Source organism: Acromyrmex echinatior, chromosome 11 (genome assembly GCF_024713525.1).
Source record: "Acromyrmex echinatior isolate Ae372 chromosome 11, ASM2471352v2, whole genome shotgun sequence".
In the NCBI taxonomy this organism is placed as follows: domain Eukaryota; kingdom Metazoa; phylum Arthropoda; class Insecta; order Hymenoptera; family Formicidae; genus Acromyrmex; species Acromyrmex echinatior.
In genome coordinates this window covers 6,636,579-6,656,978 of record NC_141862.1, presented here as the reverse complement: position 1 = coordinate 6,656,978, position 20,400 = coordinate 6,636,579, and the positions used below count along the sequence as shown (strand labels likewise).

Genomic DNA, 20,400 nt, shown 5'->3' with positions numbered 1-20,400 from the left:
TACAGTACGGTGGACAGCGGGTGCCTACAGCTTCATCTCCAGCAAACACTAACAGCAGCTCCAGTAGTGCCACTGGCAGTCAAAGCGGGACTATGAGCACGAATCTCAGCAACAATGCCATGCAGGGTCAACAAGCAGAGCAGCTGTCTAAAACGAATCTATACATCCGTGGCCTCAACCAGAATACGACTGACAAAGACCTCGTTAACATGTGTTCTCAGTAAGTAACGTTATACACGTGATCGTACAGTAGATATTTGTATATCATGACGAAATACATAAATATTATGAATTTCTTTTAACATTTATGTCGTATACTGTACGAGTCAAAATTTGTTATTCCAAGTTCTTTATGTCATATATACCAGATAGCAATTTTGGGAATTAAACCCGAATCTGATTGATAAATGATTGTTCTGGCACTGCCAGTTGGGAGCTATCTAGTATCCCAAATGTAAATTAATGTTATTTATCATAATATACTTATAGATAGAAATTGAAATCGTATATACAACTATTGCTTTTTGACAATTATATTAGTTTATAGTAGTCGTATCAATAATTTATTATTTTTTGAAATTGCATAGTTATAAGTATAAATTAATGCAAATACGTCAGACCAAAACTCAATATTTTTGCAGGTACGGAACTATAACTTCCACCAAGGCGATTTTAGACAAAAATACAAACAAATGTAAAGGTAATTAATGCACGCCCTCAATATTTTTTAATTTCTTGGATTTATATATATATATATATATATATATATATATATATATATATATATATATATATATTATAATTCACATACGAAGTTTGTTATTTCAAAATGTTTATCTTATAACCTTTCAATGAGAGTTATGCGAACTTTTATAGAGAATTTCTATTCAAATCATAATAAATACATGTGATAGACAAAATATTCTCTTTTACGATTTCTTATGCATGATAAAATTGTCAGCAGGAGTTTACACCGTCATGATTGTGTTGTAGGTTACGGATTTGTAGACTTCGAATCACCGATGGCGGCAGAGGGTGCTGTGAAAGCACTGGTCGCCAAGGGCATCCAAGCGCAGATGGCGAAAGTGGGTATCTGGTTGCTCCGTAGACTGGACAGTGTACGTGGTTGTGCATGCAAGTACAGAGTAATACCAAAGTAACAGTAAACCTCTCTTTCTCTCTCTCTCTCTCTCTCTCTTTCTTTCTTTCTTTCTTTCTTTCTCTCTCTGTCTCTCTCTCTCTGTCTCTCTCTCTGTCTTTCTTTCTTTCTCTCTTTCACTCTTCTCTTCCTTTTTCTCTCTTTCTATTGTCTGTATCATTTTTTATTCTGTTCTGTCATTCTGTTATATTGTCCATCTGTTTCTTCGTTCATCTTTTCGTCGCCCCGTTTTATTTGTGAAGCCATTTCGTCGGAGAATCGATTAAGATAGATCTCACGGGTATATTCGGATGTGAAACAAGACGCTTTTTCGACATCGATTTCTCTTCTAGTGCTTGTAGTGTTCGAAACAAATTATTTGTTATTTAAATATTAGCGTATTTCTATCAATTGCAATTTACATATATATATATCATTTTTAAATTTTAGATTACTTTATATTACTATTTTAATAAACTCTTGTTTATTAAAGAGTAATTTTTAAAGTTAAGTTTTCGTGCACGGCAAGGTATTGCTTTGCGCATTTATATTAATAAATTTTATTCAGTTTTTACTATGTCATATATATTCTACAAGATTTATTATAAATGAAAAAATATCTTATCTATAAATGAAAAATATGTAAATGAAATGTTTTTTTCATCGATTATTTTACGATTTCATTTATTTCCGTTCAAATTTAATAAAATTAAAATTTGCGAGAATATGTAATTTTAGATAATTCAAAGTATCCAATAGAAGTTATAAAAAACAATCATAAATCATTACACATTTAATACGTACAATTTGGTAGAAAATTTATATTTTCTATAACGACAAGCATATATTTTCAATAAATATTTTTCTGTGCGTGTATTTTTCTATATGTCGGGGACTATAATATTTTTTCCATCGAAAATCTGTCTCTGTTTCTCTCTGCCTTTTTCATTTATCTAGAAATTTTCTCTGATACTTTGTCTGTTATTCTGTCTTACGTACCTTACCTACCAGACCTTTATCGATGCTTGCTGCTATACCTCGGCCACAAATACAGCCGATACTATGCTATGTCGACATTATGTCTACAATCGTCATGTCATGAGAATTGCATTCTGCGAATTTCAGCATTAATTTCGAATCTCTCAAAGGAAATTCAATAACCTGTCGATATCCATGTAAGGTCGTATTCATAGTCATTATTTAATATAGGATTGTGAGATTCATAAATTTCTAATTATCTAATATGCATTTTTTTTTCATTTTTTAAAAGCTTATAGGCTTTAAATATTCTTCGATTTATAGATAAATGATATAAATTATATCGTCAAATAATTGATAAATGATTCAACCATAAATTATATAGAATAATATATTTAATGTAACATTTTTTTCTTATTATATCGATATCTGTTTTTTTTTGTAACGTATAATCAATATTGATATATTATGAAAAATAGCATTTATAATTGTATTATAATTTGGCAGATGTCAAAGCAATCCAATTAATTACTTACTTGAAGCTTATTTACTGAATCGGTAATTAATATATAATAAACAAGAGACTGAGTGGCTCAGTTAATAATTACGATTATTTAAATAATTTATGAAATTTAACTCAGCTAAGGGATTTATAAGTTTAAATCTGTATAGTTATAAATATGTTTGCTATTAGAGACAAAAAATATTTTATGAGATTATCTCCATCTATGAATACCGCCCTTGGAGCTTGACTTTGCTCGCTAAATGATTTGACAACAAAACGAAAGAAAAAAGAAAAAAAGAAAAATGTTATATTGAAGTATGGCAGCATAAGCGACGTATCAGTAGTAGCTCTAGCATAGTAACATCAATATATTGTGTAACGTTTATTATGTTTCCGTGTAATATTAGCAGTTTAAAGAAAGAAGTAATTATCTCAAACCGTAATATCAGATTAAATTTGTCAATGTCGACTCGATAGCAGTGTTCGGCGGTGTGATCGTCTATTTCTTTTTCTTGATAAAAAATAATGATGATATGATTCGCGATTATTTACTTGATAATTATGTTGATTTAATTTTATTAGCTGATCAAAGATTCGATTGCATTTCGCCTGACTCTGCTTTGCGACAGTCGCTTCAGTCTTACGTTCTCTTACATTAGATTCTGCTCGAGACAACCATAAGTAAAGAAAAAGCACACACTGCCGAACGAGAGAGTATCGGCCTCCCGCCTGTTTGTACTATTTGTCCTTGTACGACTAACTCCAATGGAATAGTTCCTTTAAGCTGACCGTGGTAAAAAGCACGGGGTGTGATGACCAGCAGCTGTGTAAAATAATGATAATGATGTCAATCGCATGCGATATGATATAACTAAAAGCGAAACAGTATAATTTTTCGGTAAATCCTATAATCGTATGGTTACGCGGTTATGTTCGGATATAGGCGTTGTCTTTCCTCGAAGGGTGTTGGTTGGGTCGGATTCACACGTACACTTGTCTTACTTCTCTTATATACAAATATATAATGAAACGTTAATTACACACTTTAATCAAATACACACCTACAGGTTGCGAAGTGCATTCGGGAGCCAGTCTTAAGATTCAGAAAAAACGGGACTTCAAGTTTGGTAATTAAACATTACTTGTACTACATAAAAAAAGAGATCAAAGAATCGATCACAGAATCGATTTATTTTATGTAAATCATACAAATAATAATCATATAAATATAAAATGATGTTTATTACAAAGGATTACAGAGAACCGTAGATAATGGAATAAAAGAAACAATCGGAATCAGATAAAATGAATAAAACTACTCGAGAGAAAATGACAATTATAAATCAAGCTGTTGAATCTTATAGAAAAGTTCCCGATAGCATAGATATTTTTTACGAATTTATAAACTGTTCTATCGGAATATAAAAAGTACAATTAAGACATAATGCAACAGAATTCAATTATTTGAATATCATTTAACCCAATATTCGATCATTCGAATGATGTGAGAAAAAACGGTCAATGATTATGGACGATCGCTTTTGTGAGGAAACGTCCGTTCGAACATTTGCATATTTTCTCTATATTATTCGAATTATCAAACGTTTGCTCAAATAATATTCGATATAATCAAATTCCTACTGTATCTGATATATACCAGGATGTCGCGGAATGGAAGACGGTGCGATTAAAATTGTCGATGGAAATGGAAAGTCGATGGACTTGGAATTTGCACGCATTTACTCGAAAAACAAATAAGCTCCGCTTTGTTAATAATCGACACTGTCTCATTCCATGGCAATCCTCATACATATGCGCACGTGGATATATCCATGCACGTATACATATGTATGTATGTATATATACATATATATATATATATATGTATGTATGTATGTATGTATGTATGTACGTACGTATGTATGTATGTATGTATGTATGTATGTATGTATGTATGTATGTATGTATGTATGTATGTATGTATGTATGTATGTATGTATGTATGTATGTATGTATGTATGTATGTATATACATATATATTAAAATGCCATCAGCTTGGCTTATATTATCATGATATTTTCATTATTTGTTTTTTTGTTTTAATGCATTCGCAAGATTGAAGTAAATTGTCGTAAAGTATAAGTATATACTCAAGTAATCGTAGAATACTTTTGATTGGTTCGTTGACAAAAGTGGTGGATCTCGAAATATGCTTGAGGGTGCATAATATCTCATCAGTCTTCAGACACATATGTTTTTACTTTTTTCTGCATTCTCTTCATTTCTTTTTTTTTTCCTTTTCTTTCCCCTCCTTTTCTTCCTTTGTTCTATTTATCTTATACTCTCCTGAAACTCATAATAAACAGAAAATCGGAGCATGAACACATGTATATGTACGTCCATATACTTCACATATATTATGTGTTTTGTGCGACACTATACTCTTCAAGAGTTGCTCTCTTTCTCCACATTTGTTCATTACTCATATACAATATATAATTGTATATACATATATGTATGTATATATATATGTATACGTAAAAATGCCTGTGCTTTTCTTTATCATGCTTCTCTTTCTCTATATCTTTCTCTCTTTCTCTCTCTTTCTCTCTTTCTGTTTCCAATGAAATGTCACATGTTACTTGACCCTATTCTTTATTACCGCTTTGAATGGTTATTTGTAAAAAAACGATGAGGACGATTTTCGACACATGTAAATAACATTAGAAACGTGAAGATAGATGTACGTTATATAGGTACCATTCTTGATTATTATCTTTTTTAATGCCGGTGTGTAGAAATTTGGCCGCGTATCTTTAATTTTTTTTTTCTACGACACTGTGATAAATTTATAATGTGCATCGGTTACATACGTCACGAAATTTTGAAACGCCACGGTAACTCGAGACGATTATCATTGCGCAAACGAGCATTTCGCATCAAATTTCACCTCACGTGCACAATACACGGGAAAATTTGTCCAATTCTGCCTTACGAGGAAAAAAACGCGACAAAGTATATGCATAGGTGACGTATTTGTCTCGTTATCTTGTATGAATTAAATAGAAAATCTATTAATAGAATTTTGGTAGAAAGAATCGCAGTAGAGAGTTCCTATAATCTGTATTTTTTTTTCATATTTGTACATTGTATCTTATTACATTCGATACCTTTATATATTCCTGTTTAATCCTTTTATTCGTTTTGTATTACATCCTCGTTCGGACTACTTTTACGTCTGATTTTATTTACGTGCATTTTCTCTTATCTCTGTCGTGTCTACTTCTTGGGACTTTTATCCTGAATCATGAAAAAAAAACGACACGATTTTTTGACAAAAATTCGATTTTTTACGGAATTTTAACGTGTACAGTAATGTGTATGTGTATATGGTTTATAATTTAATACTCGCGTTACATAGCATGTTCTTTTGCGTGCGGAAAACGAAAAGCCGTATTTTTAGAGGTAGAAGTACGTTAGTCGAAAGAGATGAATCGTATGCATCCCTAGAAGCAAGCAAATTTAGAGAGCCACCAAGAATGTGGTAACGTAATTGCCATGAAGCATGATTTACCTTCCGACATTGAGACTAAATAATCGTCCAGTCGGTTCCACGTTCCGATACCGGTATTCGGTACCCATTCGTTCCCTATTTTTGCACTCTTTCTTCGAAATTTAGACGGCGATTACTGCTTAATGGTCTCCTCGTAGTGTCAATGTTGGTAGAAACGTTTTACGTTGTGCTATTTACGACGAGGCTAGCGATACTTTTCACGCGTACGGAATTTGGATTCATTTTTTCGCACGTGTCCGCGTTATCGCGGTTAGAAACGTCTCGTTGCTATTTTGAGAAATAACATTTGAAAAAATACTTTTCCATGTGTTATTATTATTTCAGTCGTCATTCGATAAACTCGCGAATATCATTTTAACGTTCCAGACTAAGCAAAAAAATTGCGCAGTCGCAACATACTCATTTGTTATCAGATTACTCTTAATATTTTTTTATAACTACCGATATATATGATGACGATGAAAGTAATAAACAGTACAATGTAATAATGGTATTGAAATAATTGGACAGATTTTGCCAAACGTGTTCCATCAGTTTCGAATTTGTGCATTATCGTCTCGTTTTGCCTGTGCATCAATTTCTGATCGATCGAACCCACAGAGAGCGGCGATAGAAACGACAGTCGTGGAAGTTAAAATGATAATCCGCTTCAGAATTGTCTGGAAATCATTATATCCATTGTGTCGCCCTGTTATATGTAATTGCATAGTATTTTTACTCTCTTCCCAGCAACAGGAGCAGGATCCCACTAATCTGTACATCGCCAACCTGCCGCTGACCTTTAAAGAGAACGACGTCGAGGCATTACTCGCTCAATACGGACAAGTTATCTCTACCCGTATTCTGCGCGACACTTCCGGCCAGAGTAAAGGAGTTGGATTCGCAAGGTTTCTACTTTTTCTTTCTTTATTATATATAAGTTACTGTCACAGTACGATGCGACGATAAATTTGCGCATATCCTCTCCGAGGAACAGAAGACACACTTTTGTATAGAAATCACGAATAGTATGCCTTCCATATGAAAAATTAATCTTTTCTGTACTAGCATTTAACTTGTAGCTTAGATGGAGCGATGTTCTTGTTTCTTAAATTACGCAGGAAAAATTACTGCGTATGTGAGGCGCCGATGGGATCGAACCCGGATCCACGGATTATTAAGTCCGCGGACCGAGCATCGAGCCACCTGGCGCCTCAGAATCCTCCGTTTCGCAAAGTTCGCATGAAATCTGTGATAGTACCTCTTTTGTCTTTTTTGAGATGTGAATCGTATTTTAAATTATTTTGCTATGACTTTTGATTTCAAATAATACATTACTAAACAAGTAAAAATATTAACATCTATAATGGTCGAAGCTGGATTTTTAATGCTTAAATAATTCAATGTTAATTATATATGCCTCGGTAGTCTAAAAGTTCAGGACACTCGTACAGAATACAAAAGATCAGGGTTCGACTCTCGGCCAAGGTAATATTTTCCGCAATAAATTTATTTACAGTTTTTCAGCACATTTTTTTAATAATATGATACCGGATTGATACCGCATCAAATTATTAAAATTTGCTTGTCAATTTAATTTAATTTGTGATATTATTACAGTAATTTAATTGCGTTTATAAGTCCGGAAAATTAATTCGGCGCGCAGTTCGAATGGTTACAATATGGTATATATGCATGTATTATACATATACAGTACGTATATATATATGTATATAATTCACATTGAATTATTTAAGTATTAAAAATTCAGCTTTGACCGTTATACACTTTAATATTTTCATTTATTGTGTATTCACATATACGATCTTAATAAATCATTTATTCTTGTTAATACATTACAACTTACGAATAATCTGGTGTTTTTACAACTACATTACAGAATGGAATCCAAAGAAAAATGTGAACAAATTATACAAATGTTTAATGGAAAGGCACTAACAGGCGCAAAGGATCCATTATTAGTTAAGTTCGCTGATGGCGGAAACAAAAAGAAATCGTTGTTTAAAAGTACAATATGGAGAGAGACTGGAGAGGTACGTAATTATAATTATAAAATATTTATAAATGTCACGTATATTGGTTAGATTAATAGGCAACTTAATGTGCTTATATTTTTATTTTCTTAAATAGTAAACACAGATAGGTTATGTAAATTATGTTACACCAAGTGTGATATGTATTAAATATTTGATATATAGAATATTTTGGTTTAAATACAAATCTAATCCTTTATATTATATCTAAAAAATATTTGTATGTCTTAGAAACAAATTTCAAAACAACTTTATAAGTTTTTAAGTTCATTTTATAATTGAGAATGTGCCAATGCCAATTTTTATTATTTTTATGTTCTTTTTCAGAATATGACTTTGAACTACGACACGAGTGGCGTTGGTCAGAACGGCGTTGCTACGACTCACATGCTTCCCACGACAGCTCTTACACAGTACAGTCGTCATTACAGTCAGGCATTGCCTGGTTACAGTGTGCCGGGCACTCCTTGGGTGGCTCCTTATCTCGTGCACCCTTCCCCGCCACATATGCAACAGGTCGACGTGAGTTTTTATACACTTTTCGTTCATTTTGTTTTCATTGTTTTGCACATAGTAGAGGAGAATGCCTTTGTATCGAGTTTTTCAAGAATTTGTAATTTTGCATATATATGATCCAACACGACAAACTCTGTAGATTTAATATTCAAATTGAAATATAAAATATTTGAACTAAACTAATGCTTTCGCCTTTAAAATAAAATTGCACTTATTCGTTTGTTTTCACAATTGGTAGAAAGAATTATTCTTTAATTGAAACATTCGTATGTCTACGAAATTACTCAATTGTTATCAAACCATGTTTTTGAACACGCACTGTTTTTATTTACCGCGTCCGATTTATATTTTACATTGTTTTGCTTTGTTGCAATTTTTTTTAGATTTTTTGAATTTTTTCTCATCGTAATATCATAGAATTTGTTTATTGCTTCTGCTTCATCATCGGATTTTGTTGGTCTCTGTTACAGATGATACCATCGGCTGATCCTAGTAATCCACAATACAGTATGATTCCTCAGCTTACCACACAAATGTCTACCTTGCATCTTGGCACTGGTTCCGTAAGTTCTTTTTTTTTTCGATTTTATAACAGCTTGACACAAATCTCCGAAGGACATCTCAAAAATTGACATCTAAATTATTTATAACAAAATAAAAAAATTCTAATCTACAATATATAGAATGATTTTGACGCTTCAGAATGTTTTAAATATTCCGATATTTAGAATATGTTAAAGATGCAAAAATTGTTTGGAGTTAATGAAGAGACTCCAGAAGTTGAGAAGTTTTTTGGACATTTGTATTTCTAGAACGAAATGGTTTGCGTCAATAATGACAAATGATAACTAACTGTCGTTTTATTTCTTCTTTTCAGTACATAGCGAGCCCGCATCCCTATCCTTACACAACTTATCCCGCTCCTAGCATTATTCACACTATGCCACTGGGCGAGTCGGAGCAGACGAGTAACGCAGCGTCCCCCGACGACTCCTATCAGCAGTACCAGGCTCAACAGCCTAAGTAGGCCACGGTTTATAATAGGTCAGAATTCTTTTTTCTTCTTATGCCTTACAATACAGTACTGTGGCAAACTACAAATTCCTTAACTCACAATAAGACGACAAATGGACAATAAAGGGATCTTTCGGTTACAGATGTACGATCGCGCTAAGGGTTACGTGAATTAGAAAAGGCTTACTGATTGACTTATGAAGATATGCGCAGAAGGAAGGCAACATACGAAAGCGAATTACACTAAGAAGAATAGAATTTGAAACAAAAACTACATTACGTAACGAATAAGATTCTTCCTCACGATAAATTGACTTGCCAGCGTTTTTATACGTTTTATCCAACAGTAAATAGAGGAAAGTAGATGATATTTTGCAACGAGTAGGCAGAGTGAATGTTGAGAGAATGTGTAAGAGCGAGAGGAAATGAGCGAGCGAGAGAAAGATTATAATTGAAAGAAATACAGGAAGATGAGTACGAGAACGATTACGTGTCGTCCGCGTGAAATGGCACGTGCTTCCATACTAGTTATGGTTCCATTAAAGCTGATGGTAACACGTACACTCTCATGTACACACATACTAGAGAGAGACAGAGAGAGAGAGAGAAAGAGAGAAAGAGACATAATATGCGACAGTAACGAAAAAAACAAGTTATTTACGAAGAACAATTTAGTGTCAAGCTAATAGGCTTCCATGATGTAACTTTAGGTATTATGTTTACTACGGACAGATGACAAAAGCTAATCGAATCTAATCTCGAGAGCTCGACAGTATGGATAAGTATTTTAATGAGTGAGAGCGAAAGAGAGAGAATGTACGTGTGGATGTATTAACTATAAAGAAAAACAAGGAAAGAAGAAGAAAAAGTAATGCTCAGAAATATACAAAGAAGAATTTTTCCCGAGAAAATAATAGTAAATAATAGTAAAAAAAATATACAGCAAGAACGAAAGAGAGGGAGGGGAAGAGAGAGAGAGAAGGGGGAGGGAGAAAAGAAGGAAGTGAGAGTGAGAGAGAGGGAAAATGTGTGAAAGAGAGAAGAGAGGATGCACTACTTCCAGGATGATATTGAGAGAAGCAATTCAGAGATTCAAAAAAGGAGATATTTATTTGAAACACACGCGAAGATTGTCTACGGTGTAGAAACATACACGTGTGAATACAATTTATTTTTCGCGATAACACTTCACCTTATCCGTTCTCTCGCATGTAGATTACGTAAAATGCACAAAACGGACACCACCGCACCCTCATCAAGTTCACGTATCTTCGAGTTTTTTCCTTTTTTCATTTTCCGTTTTTATATTCAAAAACATTCCAAAAACTGATTATATGCGCGCATCACTACGCGGAGACATTTTTTTAATCAAGAATTCTGGAAGTACATTAACTTTTCTAGGCGGCATCATGCATCTCTATTGTGTGCGTTTCCTTGTTTCTTTTTTTTAATGACAATGAAATTTTTTTTATTGTGGATTAAATTTCGGAAACAAACCGGGAAAAGAAAAATATGACATTTAAAATTTGTTTCTAAAACGAGAGCAAGGGGAAAATGCAATTTTCAGAATTTACGTATAATTATTGTACGAAATACGGAAAGAAAAAAATGAAATAGTACTTTTTAGAGCGTTGTATTTACGATAATTACAAGTTAAAAACGGATCGATATACATTTTTAATTGTACAGTGAATACAGATATTTTTTTTAGAATCGTGCCTTTTCACACAGATCCGTTAAATAAAAGAAAGGGAGAGGGGGAGAGAGAGAGAGAGAGGGAGAGGAGGAGGAGAGAGAGAGAGAGAGAGAGAGATATTTATATATATATGCAGGAGAAAATCGTTATAATATATTTTTACGCATCGTTAAATTTGATGCGAAGCCAAATCTTAATTTTCTAATTAATATATCTGTAATTGTTTTTGTATTAAATCTCTATACATTTGTTTTCGTTGTCAATTTAATAGATTTTGTGACGCGTGATAACATTATTGAATTGGATTTTTGTCGGACTGTATTAAAAGAAAAAGAAATAGACACTCACAGCACAAAGACAGTCCGTAACATAATAATAATAATATTAAAAAGAAAGAGAAAATCTAGGAAAATCAAATCGCGACAGGTTAAGTAACAAAAATGTGAGAGAAAGAGAGAGGGAGAGAGAGAGAGAGAGAGAGAGAGAGAGAGAGAGAAAGGAAGGATGATTGAAAATGTGTTTGAAATAGAGAGAAAGAGATTTAAAAAAATGGAAAAAAGTAGGTTTGTTACATGATGAGAAACTAGAATGTAAATTAATTTATTTTATCGGAAGAACCGTTATATGTATATGTACTGTCGAGAAAGAACAGAAAAATGAAAAGTAAAAACGCATAGATGCATCGATTTACACCGTATATCACATGTATGCACGACAGATACACGCGTGTACAGACAGATCGAGGGGAGAGTAATCGAGACGACACTCTGTCATCTTTCGAGATGTCGAAATTGATGGCTGTAAATAAAATAAGTATTTGTCTAAATGATCAAATGGAAAATTCGATCGAGGAAGATTGAACTTCCTGAGCGCTTTTGCGACCGCGCGAATAATTGTATTTACCGAAATGAGTATATTTTCTCAAGAATTTGGAAATTTGCAAAAGTAAACGCTTATATTACTTGATTTGATTAAATACCTTCGTGTTGAGTCCGTTTCAATCGTGATTATTCTTCACGTTACAACCTGCGTCCAACGAGATCTCCATCTCTTCCCCTTCTTCTGGATGTCTCTTCTCCTATATCAATTATCACCATCACCATCATCATCACTATTGTCACCATCACTATCATTACCATTACTATTATCATTATTCGTACATCCAGCGGAGTTTCGCGTTGTCCGACTTAGGATTGATAGTTGAGAATTGAATGAAGGAGCAATAGGAAGGGAGAGAGAGTGTGTAGGAAAGCTTTTTACCAAAAATATGCGAGAACCGCGGACTACTCGCGCGACACACGAGAAACTGATACGAAAAAACGACAGTGAGCAGGTAGTTAGATAGAGTTTTAGTGAAGAGAGAAAGAGAGAGAAAGAACGAGAGAGAGAGAGAGAGGGGCGAGTCGCGTAGTTATTATTATAATATTACAATAATGGCGCTGTATTATTATAATTAACGATTTACTATTATTGACGTCATCTAAACGTATGAAAGATTTTTACACTGTTGAGACTTGAAGTAAATAATATATTTAGTTTATTTTGGTACATCACGATGACGAGAGAGTGAGAGTGAGAAATAGAGAGAACGAGAGAGATAAATTGACGAAAAAATAAAAAAAAAAGCCGAAGGTAAAAAAGTAGAAAGGCGGAGTACGAGCTATTTTTTAAGAGACAGACTTTATTACTCGATTTGAGTCCATGCATTAAGGTAAAAAGTAAATAAAAAGAACACAGAGGGTAAGTATGAAAGGAAGAATGATTTTTGCATGAAAAGAGTCGTGTACGAAAGAATGAGAGAAAGAAAGTGAATGAAAGATGGAAAGCTGAGAGGAAAATGCGAGAGAGAGAGAGAGAGAGAGAGAGAGAGAGGAGCGCTAATTAGCGAGTGCGTATTGTGTATTTGTTGCACAAGGCGAGATTGTCACCACTTGACTGACAAAAAAATCCACATGTGATTTTAATAGTAAATTTTGAGAATTTTACTAAATAGAGACTCTTGTATACACTAAAAAAAAGTAACTAAAGTAATTATCGTGACTGACCAAACGAAGAAAAGGGAAAAAAGGAGAAAAGCGAGTAAACAGAGCAGCAATAATAGTTGCGCCGACTGGTTCAGGGGTCGAAGAAGGGAAAGAAGAGGGGGATCAAGATGGCGAATATAATCTATCGTGTGTCTAGCATCCCCGGATACGGAAAAAGCTAGATTCCACAAGAGTGACCGGAAAAGAAGGGTAGCCGGAAAAGAAAGAAAGATAGAGAGGAAAGGAGAAAAAGAGCGATCGCGAGCGAGAGTATAGTTATTATGTACAGAAAACGTGCAGAGACGCGTCTTTTTTTCTTGCGGCGATGTTTTTTCGCATGTAGGTAGAGTTGAAGATGATGATTTAAAAAAAACCGTAGGATAAGCAACGAGTGAGCGAGGACTCGCTCGGATTAGGAGATAATAGGAAAAGGGCGATCTTTTATCGGATTAAGAAGCGGCTAAGTTTATAAATAGACGTAGATAGGTAGAACAATAGTTTAATTATATAGTAGTTAGGATACGAATATGCCTCTCATCCCCCGTGTCCCCTATCCTCCCTCTGTGTGTTGTCGCGGGCACGGGGGGCACGGGCGTGGGGCACCGTTCAGCCTATGCACCTCGCACCCGTCAAGACTGACTGGCTATTCATATTAATTGATAAATATATATATATATATTATTCTACATATATGTATATATATATATATATATATGTATGAACTACTTGTATAATTGTATAAATAGTAAGGAACTATTTGCTTGCTGCGCACCGCGGGTCAGGTGCGTGGGCTGGCCGGATGTGGGCTCTTTGAACTCGATAAGGTACCGGAGGCTTGTAGGGTTTCCGCGGTAGAAAATTACCTTCAATCCGAGAACTGGAAACGCACGGAAACAATTCCTTCCGATTCTGGTCATTCGAGGGATCCTCCCACGTGGACGTTAGATGCGAAAAATCATACGAATTTTTTTTCCTATACGATTCTTTGCCTCTAACAACTAAGAACTTTTCACCGCGAGAACTGTCGAGCCTTCGCAGCCCGGCCGCCAACAAGTTTCAGGCAGGAAAACGGTTCTTGCCGTTGCAGACAATGCTGCTTTCCGTAAAGCTTTCTCTAGAGTTTTTCGCGCGTAGACACTCTTTAGATTAGGCGTATTGTAGTTGATAGGCTGATTGTAGAAAAGGAGACGAGAGAGGGAGCGAAAAACTGATTGAACGAGAAGCGAGGCGTAAAAAATATAGAATGTTTTTAAGAATAAAATAACGTTAGTCGAAATCGGCTTAAGAGAATGAAAACGAATATGTATGTTAGCATGTATGAGATAGAGAGAAAGAGAGAAAGAGTGAATTAGCGATAAAGCGATAAAACGAGGTCCGAGGTGACACTAGATCATCGTCTTGTACTTCGACTTGTACAGTCCTTAGCTTTCCAAGTTTTTAAGTCATTGTTTTACACGTGTTTGTTAAGCGACTTAGCAGTAATTACTCGAGACATCTTGAGTTTCTTCCTCCACCACTTCCTTCTCTTCCTCCTCCGATGCATCTCCGTGCCCTCCCCGTCCCTCCTTTCTTTTTGCATTTGTACTCTGCTCGTCCTTCGTGTTCGACGGCAAACGAACCGACGAAGGAAGCGGAATTTGTAATATAATTCTACGACGGAACGAGAGACACGTACCCCGTGCGTATTGCTTATCTTTCCAAGATCAACGAGAGAGAAAGAGATAAGAGCAAAAGAAACAAGGGGGAACGATGTCGTCGGACGCTGAGGTCTCTTTTTAAATCCGCGCGCGAGGATCAATTTGTAGAATTTCGAGAGTACTTTTTAAGGCAGAGGTGAAAAGAAGGCGTTTAGTATGTAATGTGAAGAAAAAATTTTTAGACGTTAAGGCAAGTTGTGTCATAGTTAGTTAAGAGATCTAGGGAGACTCTTAGGAAGTCGAATAGGTGCTGTAATAAAACAAAGTTTAACACAAGAAACAAGTCAGAATTAGATTTTTCATGAATAAAGTAAATTTAAAAAATTAAAAAAAAATGAATGAAAAAGCTCGAGATAAGAGGAACGTAAAGAAAAAAAAATAAGGAACGCAACACACGTGACGTTGACGACACAAGGGGCATAAGCCACTAAAAAGTGCCCTTAGTTTATTTTGGATCGTTTAAAAAAAACGCTAGTCTTTGTGTGTGAGAGAGCGAGAGAGAGAACGAGAGAGAGAGAGAGAGAGAGAGAGAGAAAACGAGAGAAAGATAGTAATGTGGGGGTTTTTTTAGATAGGATCTTCGAGAAATAAACAGGCAAACACAAATGGAAAAAAAAAAGAAAAAAAAAGGAAAAAGGATTAAAAAAACAATCGTGCGACGAGAAAGAGAGAGAGATAGAAAAGAGAGGGGCCGACGAAAGTGTACGAATGAGAGGAAGAGAGTGTGCGCATGTGTGTACGTAGGTGTGTGCGTAACTTCGAAGAAGAAAAAAAAGAAGATAACGTGTACTCTCGAAGAACCGTCATCTACCTATTTTACACACAGCACACGCTTATAAGGAATACATACAGACATACACACATACAAAAAACACACAGTTGTACAGAAAGAAAAAAAGAGGGAAAAAATGTGCGTGCGCTATTGCGGAGAGCATGCAAGCTCTCCGCTGCTCCTGTATTATTACCGCATAACACCCTATGTATGTCTCTACTATAGGGGCGTGCACTTGAATCGGTGGTCTTTTTAGAATTACTTACGAGTAATGAAGAAACGGTTTGGTAAATAATTAAATAATTCGCGAAGCGCGGGAAGAGCGAGTTCCCGGATTCGTCACGATTATCATCCCTTATTTTTGATCAATAAACGATCTGTTTTTGGGGATTTATGCCGAGCGACACGACTCTTACTTCACCCATCTGGCGTACATAATTCTTGAAGAAAGAAATTCAGGAAGAGAGGAAAGGAGAGAGCAGCTATTAATTCGAGAAAAAAAGAAGCACGTTTTCGTTAAGATTCTTTAGTATTAATCTGTTAATATTTCCAATTTTATTTTTTTTATTATTACAAGAAATGGATTGTTATATTCGTACCATCGATCAGGGCTTTATATTCTTCACATACGATATTATATGATTGAATATAAAGTCGATTTCTCGATGGACTCGTCAATATATTTTTATTTCCAATGATATAAAAAAACACATCATTTAGTGTAAAAAAAAAGATTCTCAAACGTGAAGGATAAAAATTATCATGTCATCGCAAAAAGTGATTGAGACGCCTTTTGCATAATAATCTATTTTTGTTAATTTTCTAATTTAAATTTTATTAACTATCAATATGACAAATTTATCTTATGAAACGGGAAAAGATTGTTTTGTTTAGCGAACAATATTTTATAACAAATTCTATTTTTGTAATCCACATATTTGTAATTAACGTTCTACGTGGTTGGATTTGAATATCCTCAGTGTATTGTCTGCACCACCGGACATTATCAATTTAGGATTGGACCAATCGCAGCTGAGGACTTTGTCTTCGTGTCCTAGGAGATCAAACAGCGGTGCCTTGGGGCTAAAAAAGAAAAGTTAATTTTAATAAACTTTATATTGAATAACATTATCATCTTTTGGATTTTCAATTTATTGCAATAAATATCTGGATCCGATTGTAATTTTAATTTGAAGATAATTTCATCGAGTAATAAATCTATAATTTAATACTAAGGTAACAGGTTTGTAACCGAATGAAATTTCACAAAAATTCTTTTAACTAGTTTGAGAATAGTTTGCTAATAATTTTAATCTGCAAACAACCTTCTCGTGTCCCAGAGCTTAACGATATTGTCATATGCTCCTGAAATAAATAGATGTTCGTCTATGGTCGACCAGCGTACTGACGTCACCCATTGCGTGTGAGAAGTAAATCTAGCTTTCACAATTGTACCTTCTGAAATACATAACCGTAAGTAAATAAATAAGTTTGATATATTTGCTTATGCTAATGCACAATGCACATCAAATTTTAATAGGAAATTAAGAAAATCGGAAATTCAATGAGAAATTTTTCTAATCTAAAATTTAATATTCAATTTTATCAATAAAATTCATAATTTTGATTTTCAAAGATTGAAAAATTTGAAAAAAACCAACAAAAAATACCTGTAGACCTCGGATCATACAGTCTCACATGTTGGTCGGCTGATCCTGCTATCACGACACGCGACAATGGTGAATAATCAATGTCAAAGAAACACTTGTCACCATATATTTCTTGTTTAATGCCGTTTAATTCGGTATCCCAAGTTTTTATAGTGTGATCCCATGAACCTGTAATGATTTCCGTTTTGTCAGACCACACGATCCCGCTGATCGCTTGCTTGTGTCCTTTCATCGCGCATTTCGGCGTCTACGTGTAAAATAAATGCAATCAATACTTTTCTTCATAAATTTTTTAATATTAATCGTTTACTAATAAGAATTTGAATCATTGAAAACATTTTAGTAGTATGATTGACAATATCAGAATGTTTATCAAGCAATTGGATCAAGAGTAAGATGAACTTAATAATTTAAATAATTTAATCTGCATACCTTCGTTTTATTCGCATATTCCGATCTTGCTCTTTTCGACGCGGATTCTCCATCATTGTCATCCTCATGTGTAGCTTAAGAAAGCAAGAAAGATTTGTTTTGATAATTAATATTTTACCTTTTGCTATCAAATTATATCCGTATTTATATATTCTAATTTCTAATTTTTCTTTTTTTATTAAGATCATATTTTTAAAATAAAAGAATCATAAGAAAGTTATAAGACACTATAATTTTAATTTTTCAAGAATATATATATTAAAATTTGAAAAAAAATAGTCTTCAATTTCTTATGCTAGTACTTACATGTTGACCAAATATATAGCATATTATCCCAAGCACCAGTTGCCATTAACGTTTTATCGTAATTAATGCTGACTGCTTCAATACTTCTTCTGTGTCCTTTGCAGATATATACACATTCCACAGAATTCTTCGTTATATCCCAATTCCATATCATACATGTCTGGTCCATTGATGCGCTATATATATGTGTAAATTGTTAACAATCATTCGTTATGCTTGAAAATTCACTTATATATCATGGAACTTTTTCATTGATTTTGATGAGCCTACTTTACTATGTATGAGCAAAGAAATTTACTATACATATAATACAATATTCAAAACATATAAAATTGATGCTATTTTTTGGTAAACTACCTAACGAAGGAAGCATTATCGTCATTGAAAGATATCCAAGCTACTGCCCTGACAGGAGATACATGTCCAGGAATCACAAGATGATGCTTGCCTTTCAATGTCCAAATGTGTAACATATTGTCATAAGAACCAGTTAGGATCCTAAATAAAATCATTCGAGATTAATACTCCAATTAGACATGAAATATATTTTGAAATTATTTTTGTGTCTCAATTATTAGGTACCAACCATTTTCCACAAACAGCAACAGCTGATACCCAATCATCATGTATTAGGCAATCCTTTGGCTCTGGTGAAGGATGCTTTTCCACATACTCTACATCTATCACATCCTCTGTAGAAATTTCTCTATCAGTGATGTGTTCTATCAAAGAGTTACGTAAAAACTGGGAACATATCAGGAAATCAAACTCCACTTGCTCTTGGATATTATTCGACTCTGTAAAAAATCAATTTCATCTTTAAAATGATCAGAAAGTTTTTTCATAATTAATTAGATAATTCTATATAATTCGTGAAATTAATTTAAAAATAAAAAAAAATATATATATGCACAAGGAAGCATACTTTAATATTAGCATAACATGTTAGATTTAACAATTGCAAATAGTTTAGAAGGAAATAAGGAAATAATAACAGATAATACAACATATCAAAGCGACTTTCATTAGGTTCTTTCACTCATCCTTACCCCTCAGAAGTTCATTTATCAGGGTGTTTAATTCGTCGGTGATTATCGAGCTATGGACCGATAAGGGATAATCTGGTACCGCAAATCTAGAATTGTTAAAATGAAAAATAATAAATAAAATAATAAACTGTAAACAAATGTCTAACAATAAAAGGAAAGAATAAATTCTTACTGCTGCTGCTTAGTTATAAAACGTATTTGTATCTGAGTTTCATCCTTATGGTCCTTATTCGTGCTCATAGCTTTATCTTTCGATTTCGTTTTAAGACGATTCTTCTTCGTAGACTCGATTTCCATGATAGTCCCTTCGAATTTCCTGGTGTCCCAAATTAATAGATTTTTAACCTCACTTCTCACCGCCACGAATTTCAAACAAGGCGTGCACGTTGGCACTGATTGGCACGTGCAACGATGACCAACGATAATATGGTTTGGATCTGACGTCGTTGATCATTGATCAGTCCACCGACAAGATACTATTAAAGACCGACATTCTTACGGGAATTCACGTCCTTCAGAATATTGAAGTGATTAAGAATTAAAAACTGATAATATTGTATTAATAATTTTATGATTTATTAGTTTAGTAGATATATTTATGCATTTAAAACTCAATAATACTCGATTTTTCTTTGAAATTGTAATTTCAGCGTTATCGTCAAAGTTTCATTATCAACAGAGATGACAACTGCAGAGAAAAATTATAATTTTTCTGCAATATAGGATATTATAATTTTACAAGTATGCACATTTATTTATGGAACATTTATATAATAAAAAAATCATGAATTTAATAATACATAAGCCAAATATTTATGTTAATAATAGCAAATTTATATCAATTGTCGATAATGTCAGCGTTCTTCAATTACCTCCTGGCCATCCAGGCCCTTTTTATACCGCCGAAAATTTGCCTAGGGTTGACGATCTTTAATAATATCTCGTCGGTGGTCAGTCTATTTATTATGACATTATTTTATAATTATCTACTCATAG

The 20,400-nt window shown here is 33.8% G+C and overlaps 2 protein-coding genes across 12 annotated transcripts in view; one reads left to right on the top strand and one right to left on the bottom strand.

Annotated features, from left to right (window-relative positions):
- The window catches only part of shep (RNA binding motif single stranded interacting protein alan shepard), a 36,464-nt gene extending 20,127 nt beyond the window's left edge, over positions 1 to 16,337 (top strand). For 3 of the 10 annotated variants that reach the window (XM_087411200.1, XM_087411202.1, XM_087411201.1), the window contains 9 exons: positions 6 to 220; positions 642 to 700; positions 994 to 1,145; positions 6,925 to 7,082; positions 8,075 to 8,228; positions 8,556 to 8,750; positions 9,215 to 9,307; positions 9,622 to 9,788; positions 9,902 to 16,337. In XM_087411200.1, the coding sequence (XP_087267326.1) occupies positions 6 to 220; positions 642 to 700; positions 994 to 1,145; positions 6,925 to 7,082; positions 8,075 to 8,228; positions 8,556 to 8,750; positions 9,215 to 9,307; positions 9,622 to 9,771 (1,176 nt within the window). In that variant the 3' untranslated portion in view covers positions 9,772 to 9,788; positions 9,902 to 16,337. Of the gene's footprint in view, positions 1 to 5; positions 221 to 641; positions 701 to 993; positions 1,146 to 3,688; positions 3,749 to 6,924; positions 7,083 to 8,074; positions 8,229 to 8,555; positions 8,751 to 9,214; positions 9,308 to 9,621; positions 9,789 to 9,901 lie in introns of all 10 variants that reach the window. The other 7 variants (XM_087411203.1, XM_087411209.1, XM_087411204.1 and 4 more) reach the window with 7 other exon arrangements.
- Positions 16,338 to 16,755: 418 nt separating this feature from the next.
- Positions 16,756 to 20,383, bottom strand: LOC105145892 (ribosome biogenesis protein WDR12 homolog). 2 transcript variants are annotated; one of them, XM_011055790.2, is made up of 10 exons: positions 20,277 to 20,383; positions 19,577 to 19,916; positions 19,405 to 19,490; positions 18,942 to 19,152; positions 18,713 to 18,853; positions 18,356 to 18,531; positions 18,050 to 18,123; positions 17,618 to 17,864; positions 17,273 to 17,405; positions 16,756 to 17,030 (listed from the first exon to the last, which is right to left on the bottom strand). In XM_011055790.2, the coding sequence occupies exons 2-10, from the start codon at positions 19,699 to 19,701 to the stop codon at positions 16,892 to 16,894; spliced, it is 1,332 nt and encodes a 443-aa protein (XP_011054092.1). In that variant the 5' UTR covers positions 19,702 to 19,916; positions 20,277 to 20,383; the 3' UTR covers positions 16,756 to 16,891. The 2 variants fall into 2 exon arrangements, with proteins under 2 accessions (XP_011054092.1, XP_087267337.1); XM_087411211.1 differs by lacking the exon at positions 20,277 to 20,383 and having other exon boundaries at positions 19,577 to 19,938.
- Positions 20,384 to 20,400: the final 17 nt, after the last annotated feature.